The 15,519-nt window shown below is 67.7% G+C and overlaps 6 protein-coding genes across 6 annotated transcripts; 3 read left to right on the forward strand and 3 right to left on the reverse strand.

Moving 5' to 3' along the window:
• Positions 1-337: 337 nt before the first annotated feature.
• On the forward strand, positions 338-1,936 carry V1510DRAFT_403018 (CBF/Mak21 family-domain-containing protein; the record flags this gene model as incomplete). Its single annotated transcript, XM_066932141.1, has 1 exon — positions 338-1,936. One exon carries the CDS (start codon positions 338-340, stop codon positions 1,934-1,936), a length of 1,599 nt encoding a protein of 532 aa, XP_066789044.1.
• Positions 1,851-3,737, reverse strand: V1510DRAFT_416653 (mitochondrial carrier domain-containing protein). Its single transcript, XM_066933805.1, has 3 exons — positions 3,275-3,737; positions 3,093-3,237; positions 1,851-2,665 (listed from the first exon to the last, which is right to left on the reverse strand). Exons 1-3 carry the CDS (start codon positions 3,379-3,381, stop codon positions 1,943-1,945), a joined length of 975 nt encoding a protein of 324 aa, XP_066789045.1. The 5' UTR covers positions 3,382-3,737; the 3' UTR covers positions 1,851-1,942.
• V1510DRAFT_365146 (Ppx/GppA phosphatase family-domain-containing protein) lies at positions 3,534-5,168 on the forward strand (the record flags this gene model as incomplete). The annotated part of the gene is made up of 1 exon (XM_066931218.1): positions 3,534-5,168. The coding sequence occupies one exon, from the start codon at positions 3,534-3,536 to the stop codon at positions 5,166-5,168; it is 1,635 nt and encodes a 544-aa protein (XP_066789046.1).
• Positions 5,169-5,175: 7 nt separating this feature from the next.
• Positions 5,176-6,714, reverse strand: V1510DRAFT_434688 (meiotically up-regulated protein; the record flags this gene model as incomplete). Its single annotated transcript, XM_066935537.1, has 2 exons — positions 6,687-6,714; positions 5,176-6,655 (listed from the first exon to the last, which is right to left on the reverse strand). Exons 1-2 carry the CDS (start codon positions 6,698-6,700, stop codon positions 5,176-5,178), a joined length of 1,494 nt encoding a protein of 497 aa, XP_066789047.1. The 5' UTR covers positions 6,701-6,714.
• A 791-nt stretch (positions 6,715-7,505) lies between these two features.
• Positions 7,506-8,337, forward strand: V1510DRAFT_416660 (COX5B-domain-containing protein). The gene is made up of 3 exons (XM_066933806.1): positions 7,506-7,757; positions 7,829-7,963; positions 7,997-8,337. The coding sequence occupies exons 1-3, from the start codon at positions 7,670-7,672 to the stop codon at positions 8,266-8,268; spliced, it is 495 nt and encodes a 164-aa protein (XP_066789048.1). The 5' UTR covers positions 7,506-7,669; the 3' UTR covers positions 8,269-8,337.
• On the reverse strand, positions 8,273-15,370 carry V1510DRAFT_416662 (NUC071 domain-containing protein). Its single transcript, XM_066933807.1, has one exon. The coding sequence runs from the start codon at positions 15,186-15,188 to the stop codon at positions 8,334-8,336; it is 6,855 nt and encodes a 2,284-aa protein (XP_066789049.1). The 5' UTR covers positions 15,189-15,370; the 3' UTR covers positions 8,273-8,333.
• Between the last annotated feature and the right edge of the window lie 149 nt (positions 15,371-15,519).

Genomic DNA, 15,519 nt, shown 5'->3' on the forward strand with positions numbered 1-15,519 from the left:
CCCGCAACCGCCCGTAGGGCACGCCTCGACAGAGTCGACAGGCTCGTCACCAAGCGCTCGTTGCACCGCGTGCGGCTACATGCGGCTATATGGAGAGGCGCAGCGCTCGTCCGCGACGACTCGCCAGAGGAGCTGCCATTTCGACGGAGCTACTGTTACAGCTATTGCTCGCCAGTCGGCCGCGGCAGTCCACTGGCAGTGGGCTGTCGGCTGCGTTCTGGTGCATCGCGTGCGGCGTGCGGCTCAGCGCACCATCCCAACGATGACATAAGCAGCCGGGATCGCTGAGCTAAGCTGGGTATTTCAGATCGCTCGACAAATTTTTTTCCTCAACGTCATGCCTTCGCGAGTCTCGGTAGCCAAAAAGCGGACGCGGGCCGCCGAGGAGGGCGGCCCAAAGAGCACCAAGCGCCGGCCCGGAGCCGGCGCAAGCCCCGAGGCCACTCCCGACAAGATTGCGGAGCTGGAGGCGCAGATCGTCGAGTCGACCGAGCACTACAACAACATCGTGCACCTGCTGGCGTTCCTCGAGCACGACAAGAGCCAGATCAAGATCCTGACAGCCGCCGCGCTGTGCCGGACGTTTTCGCGGCTGATGGCTGCGCGGCTGCTGCGCAAGGACAAGGCGCTGGCGGGCGCACAGGAGACGGTCGTGGCGTGGCTGCGCGAGCGGTACCGCGGGCTCAAGACGGCGCTGGTCGCGCTGGTCGGCGACAGCGACGAGGCCGTGGCCAGTGCGGCCGTCACGGTGCTGGTGCGGCTCGTCCGCGAGGAGAGCACGCACTCGGTCGACGCCGGCGAGTACTTCTTCGCCAAGCCGCTGTGGACACGGACGGTGGCGGCCGTGCTGGCGACCGAGCCGAGCGCGCTCGTCGAAGAGGTCGTGACCAGACACGTCAGCCCGCACGACGACCTGCGGTACCACTTCTTCCAGGCCGCGGCCGAGACGGTGGCCTCGACAGCTGGCACGCCGGAGGCGGCGGCAGTCGTCGCCAACGTGCTGGCGGCGATCGGCGTCGTTGAGGGCGCGCCCGAGGCCACGACGGACCTGGCCGAGCCGACGTTCCTGGTCGACCTTCCCGAGGGCCGCACCAAGCAGCCGCTGCGCAAGGTCTCGGCCCACAAGGCCGCGTTCGAGGACATGGTCGTGGCCGTGCTGTCGGCGCCGCTGGAGCCGGCGCAGTTCAAGCTCGTGCTGCAGATCATGCACAAGAAGATCGTGCCGCGCATGGCCCGGCCGCCGCTGCTCATGGACTTTCTGACCGACTGCTACGATGTCGGCGGGTCGGTGTCGCTGCTCGCGCTCAACGCGCTCTTCTTCCTTATCCAGAAGCACAACCTGGACTACCCGAACTTCTACCCGAAGCTGTACGCGCTGCTGGACCGCAACGTGCTGCACGTGCGGTACGTGTCGCGGTTCGTGCGCCTGCTCGACCTGTTCCTGTCGTCCACGCACCTGCCGTCGGCGCTCGTGGCCGCGTTCATCAAGCGGCTGGCCCGGCTGGCGCTGTCGGCGCCGCCGGCCGCGATCGTCATCGTCGTGCCGTTCATCTACAACCAGCTCAAGCGGCACCCGGCCTGCAACGTGCTCATCCACCAGACCGATCCAGACGTGGTCGCGGCCGTCCGTGAGGCCGACCCCTACGACCCTTCCGAGACCGATCCCGCCCGCGCCCATGCGCTTGACGGCTCGCTGTGGGAGATTGCCGTGCTGCAGTCGCACTACCACCCGAACGTGGCCACGCTGGCGCGCATCATGTCCGAGCCCTTCATCAAGCCGGCGTACAACATGGAGGACTTCCTCGACCACTCGTACGCGACCATGCTCGACCAGGAGTTCGCCAAAAACATCCGCAATCCGCCCGCGGTCGAGCACGAGGTCGAGCCGGCCCTGCTGGCCACTGCTGACGCGTATCTGCCCGGCTGGCAACTCTAGCATGTATTAAAAGTCTTGGTTTTCGCGAATCCACCGCAGCGCCAGCACGGCGCTCTCGTAGGTCCACATGGTTACCGCTCCAGTCGGCGCGTTCTTGATCAGCGACACCCAGAGGCCCCGGTACAGGCCGAGGGCGCCCTCGTGCGCGACAATGTGCCGCACGCACCGCGCTACGGTCGCGTGCGGCCCGCCGGCCGCGCCGTGCACCTGCATGCGCTTGCGCACCAGGTCCAGCGGGAACACGCCTGTCTTGGCGACCACGCCGGCCACCAGGCCCGCTGCGGCCTTGTCGGACCCGACCGCGGCCAGCCCGGCCAGCACAGGGTGGTCTGCCGGCAGCGCGCCGAGCCGCTCCGCCACGGGCGCGTACGTCACAAAAAAGAGGCCCATGTACGGCATGATTTGACCGAGCGCCGGGCCCAGCCCGCGAAAGAGTCCACGCACGCCGCCCTCGGACGCGTATATTGTGCGCACCGTGCGCAGCATGCTGCCGCGGCCGCCGGCATCCGCGCCGACCATGGCAAACCGCGTCCGCAGCAGGTCTAGTGGGTACGTGGCCGCCGTACCGACGGCGCCGGCCGCCGCACCGGCGACAAACTGCTTGGCCTCGGGCGGCAGGCCCGGCGCGTGCGTCTGCAGCGCCGCGTTGGCCATCCGCAGCGCCGAGAACTGCACCGAGCCGTACACGACGTAGAGGAGACTTGCGGGGACGTTTCCTTTCCATAGGGCCTGCGGTCAGCAGCCGCAGCGCGTGCGGCGTCGGAAGCCCGTGTCGGCTGCCTGCGTGTCTGTGCGACCCGCGGGTCGGTGGCACCCGAACCGGCTGACCCGCGACGAGACGGGTCTGCCCGACAGGTCGGCCGTGTGCAGCATGCATGCGACCCACGAGCTCGACCCGACCACCACCGGCCGACCCGCGCAACCGGCCGTGCAGGAGGTCCGACCGCGACCCGCGCATGCGCGCAGTCGTGCCCCAACAAGCGGATCAGACCCGGTCGGCGGTTCCGGTCGGCCGAGGTTACACAAGCAAGCGCCCGATCTGCATGACACCAGCTATCAAACAACCGTGACCGCCATTCGATCTCGCCCCGCCATTCGATCTCGCCCCAGCAACCACACAACACACAAGCAGCGCCGCGGCGACGCCGTCACTTACCCGCACGCCCTCCTCGCGGATTATGGTGGTCGCCGTTCGCACGATGCCCGAGTACTTGGGCCGCGGCCCGGCCGCAGGCAGGCGGCGCGAGTGCGTCTGCAGTTGAAGCCGGATCTTGATGACGTCCAGCGGAGCCACGAACGTCCTGCGATCAGCAGGCGACAGACGGCGACGCGACTTACCGGGACGCCAGGCCGGCGATGCCGCCACAGACGATGCTCTCGAGCCGAGTCACATCCGAGGACGGCGCCGTCAGCGTGCCACGCTTGATGCTAGTCGAGTCGGTCATGGGGCATGTCGAGATGGTTGCCGCTGCCTGCGCTGGCTGAGTGATTGTCGTGTGCCGCGATCCGACGTCGGATGGGTTCGATCGTCAGAGGTGGTGGCCGACCCCTGAAAAAAGCCGCGTGGACATCGCTGCTGCCCAGGACTTGCGACATCATGACCGGAGAAGAAAGCGAGCGCGGGGGCCGGATCGGCATCGTCGACGTCGGATCGAATGCCGTGCGGCTGGCGGTGTTTGATCTGGGAGGCCCGGAGGCCCGCGGGCTGCCAACCGTGTACGCCGAGCGCGCAAAGGTGTCGCTGTTTGACGCCAAGGCCAACGCCGAGGCGGCCGGGCTGGCGGCCGGCACGATTCCGCAGGCGGCCGTGGACGCGCTGACGGCGGTGTTTGGCCGGTTTGCGCGGACGTGTACGCAGTTTGGTGTGGCCGCGGATCGCACGGCCGTGCTGGCCACGGACGCCGTGCGCTCGGCGACGAACGGCGAAAGCGTGCTGGCGGCCGCGCGCGCGGCGTTCCCGGCCGGCCGGGTGGCTGTGCTGGAGCCGGCGATCGAGGCGTCATTGGGCGCGCTCGGCATGGCCACGTCAGCGCTGCCGTGGGGCTCGCCACAGCCAGTGCTGGCGGCTGACGTTGGCGGCGGCAGTTTCCAGGTGTCGAGCGTGGACGTGACTGCCGGGGCCGGCGGTGCCTGGCGCACGCTGTCGGTCGGGCCAGGGACGTCACTCCCATACGGCGCCGGCCGACTGGCGCGGCTGGTGGACGCGCCCAGCAGCGAGCGCGAGATCACGACCGCAATTGCGGCCGTGCTGCCGCCCGGACCGCGGCCGCTGCTACTCTCAGGCGGCGGTTTTCGCGGCCTGGGCGCGCTCTGTCTGGCGGCCACGCCGAGCCCGGTACCAATTGTCGGCGGACTCGAGACGACGGTCGGCGGCGTGCGCGCGGTTGTGGCAGCCGCGCGCACCGGCGAGCTGGGCGCGCTCAACGACCACTTCCGCGTGTCCAAGAGGCGCGCAGCGCAGCTTCCGGGTGTGCTGATGCTCGCAAGCGCGCTGCTGGACGCCACGCGCGCGCCGGACTCGACCCCGGTCGTGTTCTGTCTCGGCGGTGTCAAGGAGGGCTACGCGTACGCCCTGGCCGCGGGCGTTGATCCGCTCGTGCGCGCGCCGCTGCCGCTGCTGGACCCCCTGCTCGTCTGTACGGCTGCCCGGCGGCCGCCACTGGCGGATCTGCTGACGGCGCAGCTGGCCGGCGTGTTGGCGGGCCTGCGCGCGCCGCCGTACGCCGTCCGGCTCGCCGGCGCACTTGTCAATGCCGGTTACGCACACGCCGGCCTACCCAAGGACACCCAGGCAGCAACCGCGCTGCGCGCGACCACCAGCGGCGCGCTTGCCGGGCGCGCCCACGGCCTGATCGACGCCGACCGGGCGCTGCTGGCCATCGCGCTCGCCGAGCGCCACGGCGGCGACGTCTTTGGCGCCGACCGCGAGCTGCTCGGCGCGCTGGCGGCCATGCGGCCAACGCACACGTGGTGGGCGTTTGTCGTCGGCCGCATCGGCGGCGCCCTGCTGGACGTGTACCCGGCCGGCGTGGCGGACGAGCTGCTCGTGCATGTCGAGGCGGCGACGGACGGCACCCGCGACAGTCTTGTCGTCCGTGGCGCGGCCGACCCCGCCGTCGCCGCTGTCTGGAGCTCGTTCGAGGCCCTCGGCAAGCTCGGTAAGCAGTTCCGCAAGCGCTACGGCGGCGCCGGCCGCAAGGTCGACGTCCAGCTCGTCAGCGAAATTGACTAGTGTACAGCTACTCGAGCGTGAAATCAAAACTTTTGAACGCGCGCTTGAACGCATCGGCGTCGGCGGCCTCTTCGGCCTCGGTCTGTGTGCACGCGCGCCAGTCGGCGCGGTCCGGCAGCCCGAGCACGGCCGCGGCCACGCGTCGCGGAAACTGCAGGTCGAACCGGACACCGTTGGCGAGCGACATGTGCAGGACCGTGTCGCCGCAGGCCAGCTTGAAGTACTCGTCGCCGTCGTCGGCAGGGTCGCCGGCCGTCCGCTGGTCGAGCGCGTAGCCGGCGTCAGCGGCAAGCGCGTGCGCGTGCTCTGCGACGGTGGCTGCGGCCGCCGGCGACACCGGCACGACCTGCACGTGGAAGTGCACGCCGCCGGCGCGCGAGATCTCGAACGTCAGCGGCACGAGCGCGTTGGCCTCGTACATGCGTGTCAGCGCGTCCCGGAACCGCGCCAGCTCGGCCACGGTGGCCTTCCGGCTGGCGTCGTCGTCGATCAGCGACAGCGTCGGCACATGCGCCAGCGGGATGATCAGCACGTGCGCCGGGCACCCGAGCGCGCCAGACGTCTGTGGCAGCGGGCCCTTGGCCGTGGCCACGTACGCCTCGTCGCCAATGGACGTGATGAAGTGCTGGGCTAGCGCCGGGTTCGACAGGCAGAAGAAGCACGACGACGGGTCCACTCGGCGCGGCGCCCGGTCGCGCCGCTCGCGCCGGCGCCGACGCGGCGCCTGCGCCTCCTCCGGCGCGTCCCGCTTGCGCGCGGCTGCCTCCAGGTACGGATTTGCCGTCGTGCCGTCGGGCAGCGGCGCCGGCCGGAACGGCACCGTCAGCGTAAACGCGTAGAACCACTTGTTCTTGTCGGCGTTGGCAAACGGCGCGATCGCAATGAACCGCGTCGGCCGCTCGCCGCCGGCCCCGGCCGACAGATAGCCCTCGTTCTTGAACGGCTCGCGCTCCCAGAACGGTCCGGGCGAGTGCGCAAAGTGGTACCGTGGCTGGACGAGCAGCGCCAGGTCGCGCACGCGCGAGTCTTTGGGCGTGGCCGCCACGTCCGCCCGGCCCGATCCGGCCGAGGCGGTCGCGATGTCGGCCGGCCAGTCGTGAGTAAACAGCACGTCGATGCCGGTGTGGAACTTGAGCTCCTGCACGTCGCGGTCGTCGAACCCGGGCCCCAGCCCGGCGATCGACGCTCCCTTCTTGGTCTTGACCACGCCGCCGACGCCGACACACGTCAGGTTCGTCGCCACCCGGCCGGCCAGATCGATGTGCTCGGCCAGTCGCGCAGGCAGGTCCCGGGTCCGGTAGAAGAACGTGGGCACGGGAAACTTGAGCTCGCCGCCGATGATCTGGTCGACAACGTCGTCCGGCGTGGCGGGCGTAAAAACCGGTCCGACCAGGATCAGCGCCTCGAACGGGCCTGCCGACGAGTTGATCGCTGTGGCCTTGGCCACGGCCGCCGGCACGCTGGCCGCCGGCGATCCAAACACGAGTCTGCGGTCAGCGCGGGTGCGGGTGTACTTACATTCGGGTGGCCATCGTGCAGAGCGAGGTGCGGCGGCGGCGGCCAAGATGAGGCGGCACGTGACGTCGCCGCAGGGTGCGGCTCGTGTCCGCGCCGCACGGCGTGCGGCTCGCGTCGCTCGCGCTACGTGCCCGGCGTCTGCCGACGGCGGTGTCTGCAGGAGCTGGGCACGCACGCCTGTCAGCGGCAGCTGCCCGGACGGAGTTCCTGCCAGAGGCTCCTGGCAGTGGGGTGGTGAGCCGTAGAGCGCGCGGCTCGGAAAGCCGCACGCTGTGCGGCTCGGAGAGCCTGCGGGAACAGCACTGCCGGGCCACCGACGGCCCCCGGCGGCGGCTCCGTCGCGGTTGTACCCTGCGGCAGCCGCGGACGCGCGCCGCCGCCGGCAGGGCAGCTACGCTCGACGGAGTCGTCGCCGGCGGCCGGGGCACCGGGGCCATGAGCCGCATTCTGTGCGGCTCATGGCGCGTACGGGCTCGGGACTGGCGGGCCGGCGGCACGGCGAATGAGCCGCACGGCGTGCGGCTCGTGGCCTCTCCGGCCACCTCCGGCACGTCTCCGGCAGCGACCCGTCGAGAAGCGCTGGCGGCAGCGCACGTCCGGCCGGCCGCAGGAGCCGCACGCACTGCAGCGGGAGTCGCCGGCGTGCCAACGCAGGCGACCCACAATGCACGGCCGGCGAGTGGCTGGCCGCGCCGCTCACCGCAGCGCGCAGCGCGCAGGGACCGGGGCGGCGAATCAGCGCGCGCCAAGCACGTGATCCGCCGCAGGGTGTGCGGCGGGGCCAGAGTGTCACCCACGTGCAGGCCGGTGACACGGAAATCTGGTGATCGGTATCTCGAAACCATTTGGCATGATTGGCTGGCGGGCGCACGGCAGCACGAAAAAAAATTGGTGCCGGCGCTCACGAAATTTCTTTTTTCCAGAGGCTCAGTGAGAATTTTCACCACTCGACTCAATCCGTGTCATCGCATCCAGCCATCATCATGCTTTCCATTACTGCCCGTCGCGCTCTGATTGCCGCGTCGCGCTCGCGGGTTCCGGTCCGGTCGTTCTCGGCCGCGGTGCGTGTGTGTAAGTTCGGGAGGCGCGGAGCAATTCGCGGGCAGTGACGCGCCCGGCGGCGAGCAGCGCTGACGGCCCAGGCAAGGAGGAGTCCAAGGACGTCGCGCCCGGCGTCGCCATGAAGCTGTCGGAGGTCAAGTCCAAGTGGGATCTGTTCGGCCCCGGAGCCAAGGAGGGCACGATCCCCACGGACATTGAGCAGGCCACCGGTCTCGGTAAGTGGGCGGGCGCGCGGAGCTGACCGGCAGAGCGTCTGGAGCTGCTCGGCAAGCTCGAGGGCATCGACATCTTCGACCAGAAGCCGCTGGACTCGTCGCGGATCGGCACGGTCGCGGAGCCGATCGTGGTGGACTCGCTGACGCACGAGCGCTACATCGGCTGCTCGGGCTCGCCCGCGGACTCGCACGAGGTCGAGTGGGCGCTGCTCCGCCACGACGTCATCGAGCGCTGCCCCGAGTGCGGCTCCGTCTACAAGATGAACTACCTCGGCCCGCCGGTGACGGACGGCCACCACCACTGAGTGCGCAAATACATCGTCATTGTAGTTCAAAATCCATTGCGTGCGCCGCACGGTTATCTTACATTCTAAGCAAACACGTCGGACCGCTCGACCTCCATGTCGGCGTTCTCGACCGCATTGAACGACGTGAAGTGGATCGGCCGGTGGATCTCGTGGTAGAACGCGAGCGGGGTGTCGAGCTTGAGCTCGTACCGCGCGCTGGCGTTCCACGACGCGCCGATGAACGCGTAGTTCCAGAAGCCCGTGTCGGGCACGAGGAACGAGCCCATGATGCGCTCCGAGAGCAGCAGCTGGGCCTTGGCGCCGAACGCGGGCGAGTAGCCCTGGGGCGCGGTCGAGACCAGGTCCTGGTTCTGCGCGCCCCACTCGACGCCGTCGGGCCGGAGCGAGTACGCGGCCAGCGAGACCGAGCCGGGCGTGAACGAGACGGTCATGGTGACCGACTTGGCGTCCCACGCGTCCGGGTGCGCCCGCAGCAGGCGCGCGTGCGTCGTCACGTCCGCCGGCGACAGCGCCGTCGTCTCCTGCGCCTGCGTGTGGATCCAGCCCAGCGGCTGCAGGCCCTGCAGCAGGTACTGGTGCTCGGGCAGGTGGTGCGGCAGCTGCACGCCCTGGTTGTTGCCGAGCTGCGGCACCATCACGATCACCTTGACCTCCTTGACCTGGTCGTTGTCGGCCGGCGACGCGCCGTAGAGCAGGCCGGCGACCTGCGCGCGCAGGTCCGCGATCTGGATGAACTTCTTGAGCACGTTCTTGGGCATCACGTACGTGTGCTGCTCGCCGTCGTCGCGGATGTCGTCCGACGACACGTAGATGTGCTTGGCGCGCAGGTGCAGGTTCGCCGTCGACAGCGCGCGCGTGCGCCACTCGGTCTTGCTCGCAAACGTCTGCTGCTCGTAGTTGCTCGTCGTGACCACGTAGATCTCGTCGCCGTGCACGTTCTGCGTCTTGGTCTTGACCGCCGTCAGCTGCGACTGCTCCTCCTGCTGGGCCTCGATGTTGGCGATCTCCTGGCGGCGCTGCGAGGGCGCCTTGATCTCCTGGCCGAGGATCAGGTCGCGGATCTCGTGCTGCGTCAGCGACGCCACGTTCACGTTGTTCTTCTTTCCGTAGTCGTTCAGGATCAGGTCGCGCAGCTGCACCTCGACCTTGATCCACTCGTCGTCGGTGAACGACGGCCAGATGTGGTGGTCGAGCGTGACGACCGACTTGTCCGGCCGGAGGATGACCTTGGCCTTGTCGATGTTGACGTGCAGCGCGCGCAGGATGAGCACCAGCCGCGAGAAGGCCGTGTACGACGAGATCGTCTTGAGCCAGTCGTCGTACAGGTTGAACAGCACCATCTGCGGCTCGGTCGCCTTGAGGATCATGTCCGCCAGCTTCTCGATCTTCATGGCCGCCTGGAACGGCAGCTGCAGCTCGGACGGCCGGATCGAGATGTTGGGGAAGTCGAGCAGGTGGACCTCGAGCGGGTCCAGGATGCCCTTGCGCGTCACGATCAGCTGCTTGGGCTGCTCCTCGACGGGCAGCGTGCGGATCAGCGCCGCGACCTCCTCGGCCGTCTTCCACTTGGCCAGCTGGCCCAGCCGCTTCTGGCCGGCCCACACCGACGTGTGGATGATCTTCAGGAAGAGCTGGCCCGTCCGCGGGTTGAAGATGAAGATCGCGCCGTTGATCGGCTTCGTCGTGAGGTTGCCCTCGAACGTCTTGTGGATCGTCACGCGGTACACGTTGCTGTCGTCGATGAAGAACTGGATCTGGTTCGAGAACAGCTCGCTGTAGTTCTGCGAATTGAGGTACGCCTCCTGCGGCTCGGACGAGTACAGCTGGAGGCCCTTGCGGATGCGCTCGCGCAGCACGTACAGCGCCGGGTTGGCCTTCATGATCTTGGACATGGCCTGCTGCATCAGCGGCTTGAGGCCCGGGAACCAGTTGCCGTACGCGTCGTGGATGTTGTACGCCAGGTCGACGCCGATCATCACGCCCGTCGGCGACGGGTAGATGCTCGTGCTGTCGGTCGTGTAGTCCAGGAACTTGGCGCGCGTGTACCGCGAGATGTCGTGGCTGTCGTAGTCGCCGTACCGCAGCTGCACGTCGATCCAGAACTTGTTGGCCGTGGTCGCGTCCATCACGTCCTTGCTGTCGTGCAGCAGCGACGGCTTGCACACCGACCACCGGTACGACGAGAACAGCAGGATGTCGGCGCACGACGAGTTCATCTTGTACGACTTGCGCGGGTGGATCGTCTCCTTCTGGACGCTCTCGATCTGGAGCACGTCGAGCTCCTGGTCGAGCACCTGGCAGAGGTCGAACACGATCGACTCGTGGATCTTCTGCCACAGATGCGCCCGGAAGATCTGGATCAGCGAGATCTTGAGCGTGGGGATCTTGCCGTGCAGGAAGATGCCGGTCAGGTCGAGCTGGACCAGGAAGCCGACGTAGACGTTCGCGCGGTTGATCGTCGGCGACCACCACAGCGTGAACCGCCGGTTGGGGATCTGGTTCAGACCCGACCGCTGGGCGATCGTCAGCTTCTTGAACTTCATCGAGTCCTCGAACCCGGACGCCTTCTCCCAGAACAGGCCCTCCCAGTTCGGGAACGCGGTCGCCTTGAAGAGCGTGTGCTCGAGGATGGTCTCGATGCCGCCCAGCGCCTGGATCACGTCCGTGCGGTACGCGTTCAGGTTCCACAGCTTGCCGTCGTGCCGCTGGCTCGTCCACCAGAACGGGTTCGACTTGGCGATCGAGTACTGCTTGAACTCGGTGCGCACGCGGTGGCCGTGGTCGTACGCGAGCGTGTGCCGGTCCTTCTGGAAGAGCGTGTTGATGCGCGGCAGGCCGCGGTCCCAGCTGTCCTCGAGGTCCTCGAGCGTCAGCCGGCGGTTCTGCTGGTTGGCCTCCTGCCGCTTCATGGCGTACTCGGCCCACACGCGCTGCGAGTCCACGAACTCGGACTCCCACGTCGTCAGGTACCGGAAGATGTTGGGGATCAGCTGGTCCTCGTCGTGGCTCATGCCGGCGCGGAAGTGCGTGATGCCCGTGTCGGTCTGCTTGGACCACCGCAGGTCCGACGTCGGGATCAGGATGTGGCTCGCGCTGAGCATGCCCAGCCCGCCCAGCTCCTTGGGCGTGTAGAACACCGCCGGCGGGAACCGCGACGGCATCTTGGAGTTGAGCCCGATCTTGACGCGCGTCTGGATCTTGGTCTCGCACTTGACGAGCGTGTCCAGCAGCTGCTCGGTCGAGATCGCCGCCTCGCGGTAGTACGTGAACAGCGCGATCAGCGCCGTGTTCCACTTGTTGGCGATCTTGGTGAACGTGGTCGAGCCGGACGACATCAGGATCTGGCGGATCCGGTTGTTGAACTTGGCGATGTCCTCCTCGGTCACGCGCAGGAACGCGTACGCCGTGCGCTCCTTGGTCACGTCGTTGACCAGGTTCCAGACCGAGTCCTTGATGGCCATCTCGGTGGCCTCGGCGCGGACCTTGGGCAGGATGCGCACCTCGAAGCCGCAGAGCGAGAACAGCAGGTTGGGGTTGTCGCGGCTGTAGACGGACGCGAACGTGTCCTCCCACTCGATCGTGGTCATCGACCGCGGCAGCCGGTTCTTGAGCTCCCAGAACGCGGCGCGGCCGAGGTTGACGTCGTGGCGCATGAGCCGCATGCGGCTGTCGCGCGGCCAGCACTTCTTGTTGTTGTACCCGACCACGTTCTCGAAGTTCGGGTCGGGCTGCTCGGTCAGGAAGCGCTGGATCAGGTCGCGCGCCTCGGTGGCCGTGAACCGGAAGAAGATGTGCACGCGGTCGATGTAGCGCGAGTACAGCCGGATGGGGTGCTTGGTCTCGACCTCCTCGCTCGGGAACTGCAGGAACTCGTTCGGGCTCTGCGGCGGCCCGGCCAGCTCGGACGCGCGCTGGAGGCCGAGCAGCAGGATGTCGATCACGAGGCCGTAGTACTGGAACACGAACGACGAGAACTGCAGGCCGCGCAGCAGGCCGTACGCGTTCGTGTGGTTCATGTCCTTGTACGTCAGGTTCACGTTGTTCTTGGCGCTGATGTAGTCGGCGATGTTGGCCTCGACGATCAGCCGCAGCAGCCGGTTGAGCAGCGTCAGGTCGACCTTCTCGGCCATCTTGCTGAGCGTGGTCTCGATGATGACGTTGCACTGGCCGTCGGTCACGTCCCACACGTCCGTCAGGTTGTTGATGCCCTGGCACCACTTGTAGACCAGCAGCGGCGGCACCTCCGAGTCGGACGGCTTGATCCAGTTGGGGAAGATGTGCCGCTTGGAGCCCTCGTACCAGAGGTACTGGTCCAGGTACGCGTCCGTGATCTTCTCGAGCGGGTCGACGTCGATCACGGGCGTGATGTGGCTGTAGTGGTCCATCATGTCGATGGCGACCTCCTTGAACGCGCGCTGCGTGAGCAGGAACCGCTTGATCCGGCTCAGGCACTCGTGCGGGTTGTCGTACGCCTGCTCGATCAGCGCGAGCTCCTCGCGCTGGCTCTGGTTGAGCCGGCCCTTGACCGAGTAGGCCTCCTTGAGCCGCTCGAGCGCGAGCACGAGCAGCTTGGTGTCGTGCTTGTAGCTCAGCGGCGGGAACGGGATCGGCGCGAACTTGCGGCTCTCGAGCCAGTGCACCATGGTCGTGTAGATCGCCACGGCCTCCTCCGGCATGATGTACGGGCCGTCCTTGAGGTAGTTGTTCTGGCGCTCCTGCTCGGCCTTGAGCCACAGCCGCGTCAGCCGGCCGAGGTTCTTCTTGGCCACGGTCTTGTCGACCGTGGCGCCGCGCCGGATGCGCTCGCGGTTGTAGTGCGCGACCGAGATCCAGCCGTCGGCCTTGGCCTTGACGTAGCGCAGGATGATGTTCTCGATCGGCGCCGGCAGGCCGGGCACCTTCCACGGGATGTTGGCCTTCCAGCACCGCCAGGCCTCGGACAGGTGCTGCAGGATCGTCTTGGACTTGTTCTGCTTGATGCCCTCGGGGATCATGTCGAGGATGTCGTGCATGACCGACGCGCGCAGCTCGAGGTCGTAGTACGACTCGACGCGCTGCTTGGTCACGGTCTTGGCGACGCCCTTGGAGTGGCGGCCCTCGAACTGGCGCGCGAGCAGGTTGCCGAGCCAGCGCTCGAGCAGCGGGATGATGCCGCGCAGGAAGAACAGCCAGACGCGCCACGACGGCTGCCAGAAGCCGCAGCCGGGGCCCTTGCCGATCACGACGTTGAACCGGTAGTAGATGACGTGCTTGAGGTCCTTGCACGCGCGGATCTGGTGCATGACCTTGTACTTGTACCGGTAGATGCCCGTGAGCTGGCCGAGGTGGTTGAGCGTGTAGTGGATGCCGTCGGCGAGCTGGAAGGCGTCGACGTTGCCGAGGCGGTACTGGACCTGGGCGTCGACGAGGAGCTTGGTGATGCGCAGGATCTCGCGCATGAGGTGGAACGCGTTGCCGAAGCGCGAGCGCTTGCGCTCCTTGGTCGTGAGCGTCTTGGTCGGCTTGAGGTTGAAGTTGAAGTCGAGGTGGAGGTACGTCAGGCCCTTGCGGTGGATGAGCAGGTTGAGCATGTTGAAGCCCTGCCGACAGAGCTGCAGGCCGGCCTCGACCCAGTCGATCGTGGTCTGCTGGAAGAACTTGGTGTTCTTGAGGTTCTTGAACAGGTACTGCTTGCGCTGGTTGCTCGACGGGCGCGTGCGCAGCGCGTTGAGCACGTACGTCTTGAGCAGCTTCTGGTACGACACGCGCACCTTGACCGGGTAGCCGGCGGGCGGGTGCTGGAGGTACCAGTTCTTGACGAGCGCGACGTCCTGCGCGCGGACCATGCGGCCGCTGCGCTTGTTGAACGGGTACGGCGCCCACCAGAGCGCGATCGCGCCGGCCGTGTTGTCGGTCTCGAGCGGCTCGTCGGCCAGGAACGGCTCGGCGTGGGCCAGCAGCTCAAAGTCGTCGACGTTGGCGTCGCCGAAGAGCTCGTCCTCGTGCGTGACCGCGAGCTTGGGCGCGACCGTGCGCAGCGAGATCGGGCTCAGGCTGGCGTCGAAGTAGTACGTCGGCAGCTCGGGGTCGTCGCTCGTGACGTGGACCGTCTGCGGGTCGTGGTACCAGTTGATCTCGACCGAGCGCGGCAGCGAGTTGTACAGGTGCGGGAACGCGATGCGGTACTCGGTGCGGATCGGCGCGCGGAAGATGATCCGGTCGATCGCGTTGAACTCGCCAAAGTCCTCGTCGTTGATGTCGATGTCCTTGTAGAGCTTCTCGAACTTGGGCCCGCCGGGGATGGCCACGTTGAGCGCCTTGGACGTGAAGAACGACTTGCGGTCGAACATGTAGAAGTAGTTGGCGTCGGTGTGGTCCGACAGCAGCGGCAGCGCGAGCCGGTGCAGCGTGGCCATCTGGGGGATGTCGAGCATCCAGCGGCGGTACGACGGGCCGGGCACGTGCGCGCGCTCGTCGATCAGCGGCTGGTGGTCGTAGAACCACTCGTACACGGACGCGTCCTCGGCCTCGTCCAGCTCGAGCTGGATGGCCTCCAGCGGCTCGATGTCCTCGATGTTCTCGGACCACGACAGCGGCGGCTCCTCGTCGTCGAACGGCGGGAAGCGCATGCGCTTGAAGTGCCGCCGGTCGCGCTTCTCGCAGCGCATCATGATCCACATCGACGCCCACTGCGCGATGTACACGGGCTCGATCACCCGCGGGATCTCGTTCACGAACGTGATCGCGCCGGTCATGTGGTACAGCACCTTGACCTCGCGCACCTGCTCCCACGGCTGCGGCATGTTCTCCAGCAGCTTGATGACCGCGTGCGGCATGTACTTGAGCGCGCCGAGGTACGACCGCTTGTCGGCGGCGAACTTCTTGCTCGACATGTCGCCGTGGTCCTTGATGATCTTGCGCAGGTGCTCGGGCGGCATGTCCACCTTGGCGACCTGCACGAACGACGTCTGCGCCTGCTTGGTGCCGAAGCGCTGCTTCTGCAGCCGCAGCCAGCGCTGCTTGCGGGCGTGCAGCTTGCCGAGCTCGGGGTCGTCCGGCGCGCGGAACGAGCCGGCGGGCGGCGGCGGCGTGGGCGACCGCGGCGGCGGCGGCGGCGGCGCGGCGTCGTCGTCCGGCGGCGGCGGCGGGGAGCCTGGCGGCGCCGCGGGCGGCGGTCCAGGCGGAGGTGACATGTCCGGCGTCGTGCGGCGTGCGTTCCTGATGGATGGCTCTGGGCGCGGCCGCAACAAGATCGGATCGGAGCGGTGA

Source organism: Dipodascopsis tothii (assembly GCF_038497935.1).
Source record: "Dipodascopsis tothii strain CBS 759.85 unplaced genomic scaffold V1510scaffold_14, whole genome shotgun sequence".
In the NCBI taxonomy this organism is placed as follows: domain Eukaryota; kingdom Fungi; phylum Ascomycota; class Lipomycetes; order Lipomycetales; family Lipomycetaceae; genus Neoaidaea; species Neoaidaea tothii.

Bases quoted from the DNA above. Each gene is read 5' to 3' on its own strand.
- V1510DRAFT_416662 (XM_066933807.1), bottom strand. From the start codon at position 15,188: ATGCCGCCCGAGCACCTGCGCAAGATCATCAAGGACCACGGCGACATG.
- V1510DRAFT_416660 (XM_066933806.1), top strand. From the start codon at position 7,670: ATGCTTTCCATTACTGCCCGTCGCGCTCTGATTGCCGCGTCGCGCTCG. The intron at 7,758-7,828 runs GTAAGTTCGGGA...CTGACGGCCCAG, and splicing joins CTCGGCCGCGGTGCGTGTGT to GCAAGGAGGAGTCCAAGGAC. The intron at 7,964-7,996 runs GTAAGTGGGCGG...GCTGACCGGCAG, and splicing joins TGAGCAGGCCACCGGTCTCG to AGCGTCTGGAGCTGCTCGGC.
- V1510DRAFT_416653 (XM_066933805.1), bottom strand. From the start codon at position 3,381: ATGACCGACTCGACTAGCATCAAGCGTGGCACGCTGACGGCGCCGTCC. The intron at 3,238-3,274 runs GTAAGTCGCGTC...TGCTGATCGCAG, and splicing joins ATCGCCGGCCTGGCGTCCCG to GACGTTCGTGGCTCCGCTGG. The intron at 2,666-3,092 runs GTAAGTGACGGC...TGCTGACCGCAG, and splicing joins TCCGCGAGGAGGGCGTGCGG to GCCCTATGGAAAGGAAACGT.